This window comes from Esox lucius, chromosome 11, assembly GCF_011004845.1.
Source record: "Esox lucius isolate fEsoLuc1 chromosome 11, fEsoLuc1.pri, whole genome shotgun sequence".
NCBI classification, from domain to species: Eukaryota; Metazoa; Chordata; class Actinopteri; order Esociformes; family Esocidae; genus Esox; species Esox lucius.
Window position 1 is genome coordinate 2166617 of NC_047579.1, and position 14631 is coordinate 2181247.

At 43.6% G+C, this 14631-nt stretch overlaps 1 protein-coding gene across 1 annotated transcript; it reads right to left on the reverse strand.

Moving 5' to 3' along the window:
- Positions 1-761: 761 nt before the first annotated feature.
- mrps34 (mitochondrial ribosomal protein S34) lies at positions 762-11869 on the reverse strand. Its single transcript, NM_001303861.1, is given in 5 exon segments — positions 762-1386; positions 3205-3247; positions 3348-3503; positions 10183-10377; positions 11819-11869. Coding segments are annotated over 4 exon segments (663 nt in total). The 5' UTR covers positions 10348-10377; positions 11819-11869; the 3' UTR covers positions 762-1087.
- Positions 11870-14631: the final 2762 nt, after the last annotated feature.

A 14631-nucleotide genomic window follows, 5' to 3' on the forward strand; every position in this document is an offset into this window, starting at 1 on the left:
TAATTGACTTATTCGGTCATGGTTTTGGCTTGTATGATTCGGAAAACCTCTTTAAATCTCCTGTAATAAGGTCAGACGAAATTGGTGTTACAGGGAGAAAGTTTGTGAAAAGTGTCCCCAACAGCTCTTTCTTAAAGTTTGTGATCTGTGCATGGGACACTACTGCTAATGTCTCTGATGCTTTTTTTCTCTTGTATTTGAATAAAACACTGATTTTGTTTCTTTTAGAACTTCCTCATCACCCAGTTGCTCAGATAATCTGCACTCTAATTCTAATAATCTGCACTCTTAATAGATATTCATTTTATTATATATATATATATATATATATATATATATATATATATATATATATATATATATATATATATATATATATATATATATATATATATATATATATATATATATATATATATATATTAATACTAAATCTATTTTGCTGTTTTGCTCAGTGTATATTGTAAAGATATATATATATATATATATCTTTACAATATACACTGAGCAAAACAGCAAAATAGATTTAGTATTAATATTGCGTTTTACCACAAACCTATTTTGAAGGCAAAATCCGACAAGCGGAAGTCTTATTATTGCTACGGAATCTTTAATGTTCCCCGCAGGATGCTACTGGAAGTAGGTTGTGCTGGCCAGTTGACTGAAGAAAGTTTATTGGAGCGCCCTCTCCTGTTCAGCAGCAACGTTAGAAGAAATCTTGGCTCACTAAAACAAAGAGCCCAATTTTTTCAATGGAGTATTTTTTTTTTAATATTTACAATTCAAACAGACATCTGGATAACGGACAAGTGCCAGTTGTGAAAACTATACTGCAAGTGTTGTCACAAAACCATCCAATTAATTCTAAAAGTAGGCTCATATGAATGCAAAAAGGTCATAGCTCATGAATGTAAAAAGGCAATAGCCACAGTTTAATTCTCTGAACTAGCTGAAAGCATATAGTCAAAACTCTTTCATGCATGCCTACACCCATTCAATATGAGACAAAAGGTGGACGATAGCATCCAAGAAATCACACTCCTCTGCAGGTATCCGTTCACCCACTTCCCTCTTCACATGACTCCCCTCACACAGCTGTCCCCTCCTCTCTCTCCCTTTCTTTCTCCCGGTTGCGGAAGTAGTCTTTGCTGAGCAGGACATCCCGCTTTAGGGGTAAGATTGGCTCCTCAGCTAACTTCCCAAGCCCAGCCTTCTGCCTCTGGGCGAGGATCATGGCACGGAGCAGGGGCGGGTACGACACATAGCGTGTGGGGGTCTCAGGAACAGGGTAGTAGAGTTTGAACTGCTCCTCTTCGTGCTTGGGCACTAGCCGCCAGTCGTGGTACATCACCTTATCAATCTCTTTCACTTCAGACACCTGCTTGCCTGTGGAAACAATTTCCTTGCATTTAATTCTTCTACTCAACACTATTTTACCAGGTAAGTTGACAGGTAAGTAATATTGTCACAGTCACCAGCGCAAAAGGTATGACTGCGTTGTTTAGGACAGGGATGGGCAGTATTAATGATACATGTATTTAAAATACAAAATAGTATTTCATAGGGTTGATGAAAAGGGCATTTGTATCAAAATACTTTAGTGTTATGTATTTTGTATTTAAAAAATACTGAAATAATGAAGGTTTTGAGTGAGGAACAGAAGGGTTAAAATTAAGAGACCACTGCAAATTGAACGCTTCTGTTCCTCACTCAAAACTTTCCTTTTCAACTTTTTTGGAAAGGAAAGAACAAGGTACAGTGGTCTCTTAATATTTCCTGGAGGTGTATTCTGAGGCTCTCAATAGATTCAGTGGTTGGAGCAGGGTTAATACTCCTTGTCAAGTTCTGTTGCTTCTGATCATGTTTCTGGCTACATTTAAATACAAAACATATTGATCATTTAATAATTGTTGAAAAAGTTTGGTTTTCAATTTCCAAATAGGTGTCCAACAATTAATAAATAAATATTTGATCGCCAAGTGATTGTATCATAATTGCAGGCCCAGTTCCACTTTCCATTTTGTTTCCCCACATGCACAGGCGATATATGAATTCGAGCCGGTCCGATCATCATAGTCAACACGTTACGATCATCACAGATCAACACTTATCAATCGGCTTTACATGTGCATATACATTTCTAAATGTTTAGGGGGGTTGCGTAGTGATTAGACATGCCCCCTCATTTACAAAAAATGCACCCTCAGTCACGTCATCCGGGCACCGGCCCGGCCTAACTGAAGTAGCCGTTTAGCAGGATCATGATTTTGCATACCATAACATGAATGAATGCCTGAGAATTTATTATACACTGCTCCAAAAAAAATCAAGGGAACACAATCATCACAGTAAAACACCAAGTAAATTAAACTTCATGCAATATAAATCTGTCCAGTTAGGAAGCACTTAAGTCACCAATAAATTGACTTGTGACTTGATTTGCGATCTGTTCAAAAGACTTGAGACTTGTACTTGTAGTCATTGAACTCGTGCCTTGGAAGGTAAATATAGTATAGCTAAAACTAATGTAAAAACCTGCCTTCTTGCCTTGTTCTGGTTTGGTAGCTCAAGCGATTAAAGCTGAAAGACACCTAGGTAACGTTAGAGACAGTGCTTCTGTTCCATTACATTTTTTACATTCAGTGAGAAGACCAATGTTAGGTCGCTGTCAAGAATTGGGCCTGTTTCTAATCTTTGCCAGCTAGTTAGTTCCAGTAGCTAATAAAAACAGACGAGAATCGTGGAAACCCTTTTACTTTTACTGTCCAAGGGGTATCTACCAGAAATAGGCACAATATAAACGTAAAAGTTTTATTTTAGGCTCACTATAACATAGCTACTGAAGGTTGTAGCCAGCAAAGATTTTGTCTATCCTGAACAAATCCTAATGCTTAATTTGTTTTGACTATGGCGAGGCTCGAACACTGGTCCCCTGCGTTGCACTCCGCGTTTCTATCCACTACGCTATTTAACAAGAGGTTGTCAGTCTGTCAGTCAGTTAGTCTGAGACATTCCCTCTTAAGCAGTCCGGCAAAACTATAACAAATTGTTTTGCTGTTGAAGTTAGTGAATATGTTCAAGTAGCAAGTCAAACTGGCACAATGTTGTAGATTATGTCAGCAAGTGTTAAGCTATTTGTGAGGGCACAGATTTGTAACCAAATTAGAAATCTTCCTTTAGTGGTATGGACTGGTTAATCCTAACCTTTGTGGGTCAGGATTCCCCATGCTCTGCCGTGGTCCATGTTCTACAAAGAGTGAGAGGAAAAGGAGTAAAAAAACAAAAAAGCAAAAATATTGCCATTAACTTTTTTTTTGCTTCCTCCCCCCACTTTCATTCTACCTCACCTCAGCGGTATAGTCCACCTTGACCTTAGTGACCTGCCAGTAACTGGGGGCTCCAGGGTGCTCCGTCAGCCAAGATTTGCGTGTGAACAAACGGCCCACCCCAAACAGCCTGAGACCGGACAGCAGGGAGAAGAGACGGTTCTCCCTCCGCACATCCTGAATGAAATAAAGAATTGTTTCTGGGATTAGTTCACTACTGAAGAGCAGAACAGAAAATGTATCCAGTACACGTATACAGCAGTGGCTCTCTATTACCAGTTGCAGCACCAGTTTTACAACCAATAGCTAAAATTGCAGGAATGCATCAATAACATTAGCCACGCTAAGCCTTTCTGGACTCCTTTCTGACACCAAAATTCTAATTTCACACACAGGTATCAGACAATAATTTGCATGTTTTTACGAAGGTCTTAGAAAATTAAAATACTATTTAATATATTTTCATTATATTTTAGTAGGTTATATGTGATAAAGAAAAAAACAAAACAGAATTTTTGTGTGAAAAACATTTTATTAATTTAATAGAGTTTATATAGATATAAAACAAAGTTCAAACACAGCAAAACATTTTACAAAATTACAAAGCCATCTAGACAGACCACCTGTTTTGCACAGTCAGAAAAAAGTGCTGTCAAATTATCCATGGTCTATTAGTACCAAGTGTACTTGATAAACAGTGAAAATCAGCACAAAAGCAAGAATGTCATTATAATAAGTAAATGTCAATATAAAGACAAAAATAAGTCTGGAATACTCTTATTTGCTTTGTTTTGCCCAGGTTTACAGTAGCCCAATGTCAACAGTGACAACAGTCCCTTAAAATCTTGATAACGTTTGTCTGATTACAACTTCCCACAAATAAGTTGGCCTGTGGAGAGTTCCTCCTCAGAGTAGAGCCGGGCCATCTGATCCAACAAATCCACACTAACTTATTGAATAGTAGAAATAGTATACGTTGAGAATAGAAAAAAAACTATTAAAAGATGCCTAACAACGAATTGTATACATTAATTTACATGGCAAAGCATAAGTTGTAATGCTGACATACCTTTGTGTTGTTGTAGAACGTAACAGTTTTGTTTTTCCAGCCTTCCACTGGTTAAAGGGCGAGGGTCGTCTAGCCTTCCACTGGTTAAAGGGCGAGGGTCGTCTAGCCTTCCACTGGTTAAAGGGCGAGGGTCGTCTAGCCTTCCACTGGTTAAAGGGCGAGGGTCGTCTAGCCTTCCACTGGTTAAAGGGCGAGGGTCGTCTAGCCTTCCACTGGTTAAAGGGCGAGGGTCGTCTAGCCTTCCACTGGTTAAAGGGCGAGGGTCGTCTAGCCTTCCACTGGTTAAAGGGCGAGGGTCGTCTAGCCTTCCACTGGTTAAAGGGCGAGGGTCGTCTAGCCTTCCACTGGTTAAAGGGCGAGGGTCGTCTAGCCTTCCACTGGTTAAAGGGCGAGGGTCGTCTAGCCTTCCACTGGTTAAAGGGCGAGGGTCGTCTAGCCTTCCACTGGTTAAAGGGCGAGGGTCGTCTAGCCTTCCACTGGTTAAAGGGCGAGGGTCGTCTAGCCTTCCACTGGTTAAAGGGCGAGGGTCGTCTAGCCTTCCACTGGTTAAAGGGCGAGGGTCGTCTAGCCTTCCACTGGTTAAAGGGCGAGGGTCGTCTAGCCTTCCACTGGTTAAAGGGCGAGGGTCGTCTAGCCTTCCACTGGTTAAAGGGCGAGGGTCGTCTAGCCTTCCACTGGTTAAAGGGCGAGGGTCGTCTAGCCTTCCACTGGTTAAAGGGCGAGGGTCGTCTAGCCTTCCACTGGTTAAAGGGCGAGGGTCGTCTAGCCTTCCACTGGTTAAAGGGCGAGGGTCGTCTAGCCTTCCACTGGTTAAAGGGCGAGGGTCGTCTAGCCTTCCACTGGTTAAAGGGCGAGGGTCGTCTAGCCTTCCACTGGTTAAAGGGTGAGGGTCGTCTAGCCTTCCACTGGTTAAAGGGTGAGGGTCGTCCAGCCTTCTACTGGTTAAAGGGTGAGGGTCATCGAACCTTCCACTGGTTAAAGGGTGAGGGTCGTCTAGCCTTCCACTGGTTAAAGGGTGAGGGTCGTCTAGCCTTCTACTGGTTAAAGGGTGAGGGTCGTCTAGCCTTCCACTGGTTAAAGGGTGAGGGTCGTCTAGCCTTCCACTGGTTAAAGGGCGAGGGTCGTCTAGCCTTCTACTGGTTAAAGGGTGAGGGTCGTCTAGCCTTCCACTGGTTAAAGGGTGAGGGTCATCGAACCTTCCACTGGTTAAAGGGTGAGGGTCATCGAACCTTGGTGAAGAGTGAGCGTCGTTGTTGTGCACGCAGGGAGCTTTCGTATAGCTTTGTTCATAGCTCCAATTATGTGTGTTTTCATATTGAGCAGTTTTTCTCCAATGACAGTGATGTGAAAGATGTGACAGTGACATTTCTCCTGTTGCCAATGAAAGGCTCTACAAGCCTAACCAGCACGTTCTTTGACACTCAAACTGACTTACAGATCCTTTCCAATGTATGGAAAACTGTTTTCCACATACTTGGTGTCAATGGCAACAGCTAACGTAAACTTGATGCTAAACTTGTCAGGTTTGCTAGTAATATATTTTGTGAAGCTGCAATGGCCTTTGGTTGGTAACATTTGTTCATCAACAGTTATGTTCTCTCCTGGTTTGTTATGCGCAATGCAGTTCTCTGCAAACATTGGCCCAAACATGGGATTTTTAAGACAAATTTGTCTGTTTCTAAACATTGAATTCTCCTTTCCTTGTCATCAAAATGGAGGAAACTCAATCAGTCTGACATAACTGCGTTACATGGTTTGTCCAAAGGTATACCATACCGTCTGACCAGAAGCTCTCCAAATGCACACTCCGTAAATAAAGAACAGCAAATATCTCTTCCAACTAATCTACAGACTCATCCCAAGCAGTGTCACCCTACTCCCGGTGTGCCTCAGCCAAAGTACAGACCCTGATATGCTGGACCATGTTCAACTCCCATGTGTGGGTTACTGGTGTGTATTTTAGCTTACACCCTAGACCCTGCTCTCTAAATGAGGACAAGGTAATCGGCACAGAGTATTGTCAACAGCATGTTTTAGCCAAACAGTGCCATCCTTTCCATTCTCCAGCCTCACCCTTTCATTTGAAGACTACTCAGGTACCTGTTCAAGTGTGCATGTTTTTGGCTATTTGCGCTTAGTCTGTGGAGGAGTAGTTTCGGTCAGAGGCTTATTCAAAATAATCATCGGTGATTCATTTCTTCCCCGCCACCAGTCATTTTCACTCAGACCTTGTAGCAATGCTAACACTGCACATGCATTCATTCGTCTTGGTCTTTCCATTGTAAATTGCTCACATTCTCATTGTATACACCGATCAGCCAAAACATTAACACAGTCTGCCTAATATTTTGTAGGTCCCCTTTTGCCACCAAAAACATCCCTGACCCATCGAGGCATGGACTCACTCCACTAGATCTCTGAAGGTGTGCTGTGGTATCTGGCACCAGCAGATCGTTAGCAGCAGATCCTGCAAGTCCTGTAAATTGTGAGGTGGGGCCTCCATGGATTAGACTTGTTTGTCCAGCACATCCCACAGATGCTTGATTGGACTGACACCTGGGGAATATGGGGGACGTAGCAACACCTTGAACTCGTTGTGTTCAGCAAACCATGCCTGAACCATTAGGGAATTACCATTGTCATGAAAGGGTGCACATGGTCTGCAAAAATGCTTAGGTAGGTGGTACATGTCAAAGTAACATCCTCATGAATGGCAGGACCCAAGGTTTCCCAGCAGAGCATTGCCCAAAGCATCGCACTGCCTTGGCCGGCCGGTCTTCTTCACATAGGGCATTCTGGTGTCATGTGTTCTCCAGGGTAAGCAAAGCACACGCACCCGTGTCATGCAATAAAATGCAAATTCATTATTTAAAAATCATACAATGTGATTTTCTGGATTTCTGTTTTAGATTCAGTCTCTCACAGTTGAAGTGTACCTATAATAAAAATTACAGACTGCTACCTGCTTTGTAAGTAAGAAAACCTACAAAATCGGCAGTGTATTAAATACTTGTTCGCCCCACTATATATGTTATACATTGGGAGACTTAGTTACATGTAAAGAACTAAAAGCAAGTGTTGGAACACACAAACTTCTACTTTTTATAATGTCAAAACAACAGAAAATACCGAAACCACTTGCTGACACTCCCCTCCATGAACTGCCACCTTAATGTGGTGGAGGGGTTTGAGTACCCGAGTGACCGTGGGAGCTCGTACGCGAGCGCCTGGTGGCGGGGCCTTTCCCCATGGGGCCCGGCCGGGCTCAGCCCGAAGGAGCGGATCGGGCGGCAGTCGAAGGCGGGGGCCTAGACAACCCGATCCCTGGAAACGGAAACTAGCTCTAGGGACGTGGAACGTCACCTCGCTGGCGGGGAAGGAGCCTGAGATTGTGCATGAGGTTGAGAGGTTCCGACTAGAGGTAGTCAGGATCACCTCTACGCATGGCTTGGACTCTGGAACCACACTCCTCTTCACCACTCTGGTGTTGCCCATGGTGAGAGGCGGCGGGCTGGGGTGGGTTTGCTTATAGCTCCCCAGCTCTGCCGCCATGTGTTGGAGTTTACCCCAGTGAACGAGAGGGTCGTTTCCCTGCGCCTACGGGTCGAGGATAGGTCTCTCGCTGTTGTTTGTGCCTACGGGCCGAACGGCAGTGCAGAGTACCCAACCTTTTTGGAGTCTCTGGGAGGGGTGCTCTGGGAGGGGTGCTGGAAAGTGCTCCGACTGGGGACTCTATCGTTCTACTGGGAGACTTCAACACCCACGTGGGCAACGACAGTGAAACCTGGAGGGGCGTGATTGGGAGGATAGGCCCCGCTGATCTGAACCCGAGCATGTTCAAGCATAAGGGTGTCCATCAGTGCACGTGGCACCAGGACATCCTAGGCCGTAGGTCGATGATCCACTTTGCTGTCGTTTCATCTGACCTGCGGCCGTATGTCTTGGACACTCGGGTGAAGAGAGGGGCGGAGCTGTCAACTGATCACCACCTGGTGGTGAGTTGGATCCGATGGCGGGGGAGGAAGCTGGACAGACTCGGCAGGCCCAAGCGTACTGTAAGGGTCTGCTGGGAACGTCTGGCCGAGTCTCCTGTCAGAGAGATCTTTAACTCCCACCTCTGGCAGAGCTTCGACTGGATCCCAAGGGAGGCTGGAGATATTGAGTCCAAGTGGACCATGTTCTCCATCCTCATTGTCGAAGCGGCCGCTTGGAACTGTGGCCATAAGGTCTCCGGTGCCTGTCGAGGCGGCAATCCCCGAACCTGGTGGTGGACACCGGAAGTAAGGGATGCCGTCAAGCTGAAGGAGGAGTCCTATCAGGCATGGTTGGCTTGTGGGATCCCTGAGGCAGCTGACGGGTACCGGCAGGCCAAGCGAACTGCAGCCAGGGTGGTTGTGGAAGCAAAAACTCGGGCCTGGGAGGAGTTCGGTGAGGCCATGGAGAAGGACTATCGGCTGGCCTTGAAGAGATTCTGGCAAACCGTCCGGCGCCTCAGGAGAGGAAAACATCGCGTGGCGGTCGGGGACAGCGCCTCTGGGATGGCAGACCGGGGTGGTGGAGGGTGTGTTCCAACTATAGGGGGATCACACTTCTCAGCCTCCCTGGGAAAGTCTATGCCAGGGTACTGGAGAGGAGAATACGGCCGATAATAGAACCTCGAATTCAGGAAGAACAGTGTGGTTTTCGTCCAGGCCGTGGAACACTGGACCAGCTCTATACCTTCTACGGGGTGATGGAGGGTTCATGGGAGTTTGCCCAACCAATCCACATGTGTTTTGTGGATTTGGAGAAGGCATTCGACTTTGTCCCTCACGGCATCCTGTGGAGAGTGCTTCGGGAATATGGGGTCCTGGGTCCTTTGCTAAGGGCTGTCAGGTCCCTGTACGACCGAAGCAGGAGCTTGGTCTGCATTGCCGGCAGTAAGTCAGACTTGTTCCCAGTGCATGTTGGACTCCGGCAGGGCTGCCCTTTGTCGCCGGTTCTGTTCGTAATTTTTATGGACAGAATTTCTAGGTGCAGCCAGGGGCCGGAGGGTGTCAGGTTTGGGGACCACACGATTTTGTCTCTGCTCTTTGCGGATGATGTTGTCGTGTTGGCCCCATCAAACTAGGACCTTCAGCATACACTGGGACGGTTTGCAGCCGAGTGTGAAGCGGTGGGGATGAAAATCAGTACCTCCAAATCTGAGGCCATGGTCCTCAGTCAGAAAAGGGTGGCTTGCCCACTTCAGGTTGGTGGACAGTGCCTGCCTCAAGTGGAGGAGTTTAAGTATCTAGGGGTCTTGATCACGAGTGTGGGAGGAATGGAACGGGAGATTGACAGACGGATCGGTGCAGCTTCTGCAGTAATGCGGTCGATGTATCGGTCTGTCGTGGTGAAGAAAGAGCTGAGCCTCAAGGCGAAGCTCTTGATTTACCGGTCAATCTACATTCCTACTCTCACCTATGGTCATGAGCTTTGGGTCATGACCGAAAGGACAAGATCCCAGATACAGGCGGCCAAAATTAGATTTCTCCGCAGGGTGGCTGGGCGATCCCTTAGAGATTGGGTGAAAAGCTTGGTCACCCGGGAGGAGCTCAAAGTAGAGCAGCTGCTCCTCCACATCGAGAGGGGTCAGCTGAGGTGGCTTGGGCATCTGTTTCGGATGCTTCCGGAACGCCTTCCTGGGAAGGGGTTCCGGGCCCGTCCCACCGGGAGGAGACCCGGGGAAGACCTAGGACACGCTGGGGGGAACAGAAAATGCCAAAATGTTTAACCCCTAAGTTACCCGGAGTCCCAGACACATACCTGCCAGGCAAGGATGGGTAGGATCTTGCCAGTGTGTGGCCGTGTCATGGTGTTGTAGTCCAGTGCATACTTCTGAGACTCTCGAGGCTGATTCTTCAGCGCACGGTATGCACGGACCTTTCGGGCCATCTCAGCAATCAAGCGGACACGCTTTTTCTTCACCATGATGATACGATGTTCACTGGGTCTTTACAACTTTAGGGGGAGTGTTGGTTGTTAAAACAATGTAAGATTACAAACTGAAGAATTGGCAATGGATAAAAAAATTTTTTTACTGTACAGCTGTTTTGCATGACTATCCAATATCATGGGATGAAAGCAGGAACAGAGTAATGAATAGGGCAGCATGATGTATTATCTAGAAACACTGTCTTTACATTTTCTTTAAATATTTCAAATGTCAAACCAGATTTTATTTGGAATACAGTGTTTTTTTTTTACCTAAAACAATCACTATGACAAATGTAAACAAATAATCACATGTTAATAATTTCCCTTTTGTTTTGAGTCTACTGTTTTGAGCCCGGTAGGCAGCCCGGTTCCAAAACTAATGTATTGCCGGCATAATCCCAAATATTAATTTGGTGCCCAAAATAGGATCTTCTGCAGTATGAGGGAGGGGATGGCCATAAGGCATCACCAAAAGTAATCTTGCTTAGTCCAAGTGTCCGTTGTACCTTTCCCCGACCGCTGGGTGGTCACACTGAGATAGTGCTCATTGTTATTGATAGTGAGTCTTAGTCCAAAATATAAAGACTATTTATATGTTAGTTTGAGTTCAAATTTAAACTGCTAGCAAAGCCGTCTTTGAGGCAAGTAAGTATTGTTAAGGTTTGCTTTAAATCCTGAATGCTGATTGGCTGATAGCTGTGGTGTATGTAAGCAGTAAAGCACAAGAGGGTGTGGAATATGGCCAAGATACCGCTTTAGCTTATTGCTCTTATAAAATAATTACCAATACAATTGTAGCAGTAAAAAGTGATGCCTTATTACTTAAATATGCAACAGCATTATTAAGAGTTTCAGCTTCACGTTCGGTACCTAAAATAATTAAAATACTTGACATGGGAGAAAATACAGGTTTTACTGGCAGTGGACAATACGCCATGGCATTTGATAAGTAGGTATGACTACAATGTTCTAGACACAGATCAGACTTTCAATGCCCTAACGTGTGTTTCACGATATTCACTAACACCCGCGACTAGCGCTGTGCAAATATAGCATATCGGGTGCTTCCGTTATATTGGATGTTAAGATTATATTAATTGTATTTTACAATGAAATCATAGTAAATACTTATTAAATTCAGCAGGTGGTCCCTTAAAATGTCGGTTTAGAATTATGGCACTAACTAACCATGACTAACTACTAGCCAGCAACCACAGGATTGCAATCTAGCTACGAGCAGAAAACTGGAAGGTTTGCTACATAATTAACACAACACATTTCACGTGCTGCTGGCACCAAGTGCCTGGGAGTCTCATATCTAGATAGTCCATTCAGAAATTGATAGTCAAATATAATTACATGCTAACATTAGCGGGCTTGCTACATATGTAAATGGTCAACATTCACAGTAATGTTATTATCATATTTTAGACAAACAGTTGCGTTCATCTACCATTTTTCATACCTGAAATTGTACTTGACCTCCACAACATGGAAAACTCCCGTGACGACTTCCTTTGAACGTGTCCAACGATAAAGCACCTCCGCGGAATTACCGAGAAATAGATGCAGTTCCGAGAGAAAGAAAGTATCCGGGCATTTACCGATGTTTGGTACATGAATATAACATTTTCGGGGTTTAATCGACTAATGTTAATACGACAGATAGCATTAGCAACTATTTATATCAGATGTTGCTTTCTGAAAAAGTATGGTAGGCTACTAAGCTGAGAACCAATTCTACTTTTCAGCAAAGAACTGTCAAAGGCAAGCAACTGCAGCAGCAGTGACGTCGCTAGACATATTTTAGGGGGGCTTTAGCCAACTTAAAAAGATACATAAGTAATAATAACATAACATATAATAGAACAAACTTAATTAAATAAATAATAACAACAAAATACAAACAAATAATCAAAGATTATTTATTTCCTTAAGGAGTCCAGTCAAATTTCAAGTTTGATAAATGGTTGTATAAATTCAAAACTTTCTTAGATTTTAACAATTTCAGTGACTGTTAGTAAAGTGATATTTCATCTTTGGGACTTTTAAATATTGACATTTGTGTAATAAATATTTGCTAGTATTATTAAATAAAATAAAAATGCTAAGGTTATGTTCTTCAATAATAAGCCAAATCAGATATTTCCATAATCCAGAGTTGGATAATCAAACTATTTTCCATTATCCAATTTTGGAAATCCTCCCAAAATAAGATAGAGTTGTCGCAAGAGAATCAAAAATTCAGTTGTTTCTACCTCCTTTTTACAAAAAGCACGGTCACTTCAGTCAATATTAAGTAGTATTTGCAGGAATTCACTAGAAGCATACATTTCATTTATTGTTTTAAAATTATTTTCTTTGGTTTTAGGAGATATTGGAAAATCCATAAATATTCTCCTGATTCTACACTGCGTGCAAATAGTATTCCTCCAGATGTATTTGATTGTTGAATAAACACAATGTTCTCAGTCAATCCAAAATATAATTGAACCTCAAACCTGAATGTTTAACAAAGGAAAAATGTGTGCACAATTATTAGGCAACAATTAGTGTGCAGAATTATTAGGCAACTAAATTACAAAAATAATTTCTCCAACTCACTTGTTTAAATTTTTTGAGTAAGTGCAACAAATAAGTAACACAAAATGAAAATTAAATAACATTTCTGTGACCGATATAGTCACCCTTCTATTCAATGAGCCTTCCATCCATGCAATCTGTCAGTTTCTTGATCTGTTCACGATCAACTTTCACTGAAGCAGCAACCACAGCCTCCCAAATGATGTGCAAAGAGGTGTATTGTCTTCCCTGACTGTAAATCTCATGTTTGAGAAGGGTCCACAAGTTCTCAATAGGATTTAAGTCAGGTCAGGAAGGGGGCCAGGTAACTATTCAGGCATCTTTGAGGTCCTTGCTTGCTAGCCAAGCAGTGGAGTATTTGGATGCATGTGATGGAGCATTGTACTGCATAAAGAACATGGCCTTCTTGAATGCTGAGGACTTCTTCCTGTACCACTGCCTGAAGAAAGTATCTTCCAGAAACTGGCAGTAGGTATGGGAGTTTAGTTTCATTCCATCTTCAACCCGAAAAGGTCCAACTACCTCATCCTTAATGATAGCAGCCCATACCAGTACCCCTCCTCCACCTTGCTGGTGCCTGACTCGAAGTGATGTCCTGTGTGTATTAGTGATCCAGCCACAGGCCCATCCATCTGGTCCATCAAGAGTCACTCTCATTTCTGTTCTCATCTGTCCATAAAATCTGTCTTCAGGTATTTCTTTGCCCAATCTATACGCTTCAATGTGTGAATCTTATTCAGTGGTGGTCTTCTTTCAGCCTTCTTGACCATGGCCATGTCTCTGAGCACTTGACACCTTGTACTTCTGGACACTCCAGGTAGGTTGCAGTTCTGGAATATGGTGGCACTGGAGGATAATGGGTTCCTGGTAGCTTCACGTTTAATTCTTCTCAAGTCTTTTGCAGTTAATTTCTGGCCTACCCCAGGAAGGGCCACAGTGTCGCCGGACCCCCCCCCCCCGTCTCAGTTCCAAGGTCTTACGCTGCTATACTATTGTGCTGGGGGATTGGGTCAGTTCTCCTTCCCCACTAAGTTCTCCTTCTCCACTATAAATCGTTGTTGATATGAGGAATTCATTTTCTGAATTTTCCCAGTCTCCTCACGTTTTACATTTTAGGAGGACATGAGGTCCTGGTCCACACCTGTGGAGTACCTGGTTTGGGGGCCCTGTTGCTGTCCCTGTCCTTGTCCATCTGGTCATACTTCTGACCTAGTCTAAATTTAAATAGACTCTGGATTTAGCCCAGATAAATTTAATTTTTCCAATTGGACTCTTAATATCTCACCCGGCACAGCCAGAAGAGGACTGGTCACCCCTCTAAGCCTAGGTCCTCTCTAGGTTTCTTCCTAAAATTCAGCCTTCTTAGGGAGTTTTTCCTAGCCACTGAAATTCAACACTACTGTTGTTTGCTCCTTGGGGTTTAAGGCCGGGTGTCTCTGTAAAAGCACTTTGTGACAACTGCTGTTGTAAAAAGGGCTTTATAAATAAATGTGATTGCTTGATTCTTTATGAGTACACTCTTATCTCTTATTCCAGATTGGCGTGTTATGAGGAGAAAAATTATGCTTGTAAATTAGTTTCCAGTAACGGAGTACTTGTTGGTGAAAAACTGATAACTTGACAGGCAGTTTACAAATATCAAAATCACTTGGGACTGAGACAGGGGGGTCCAGCGACACTGTGGCCCTATCTGGA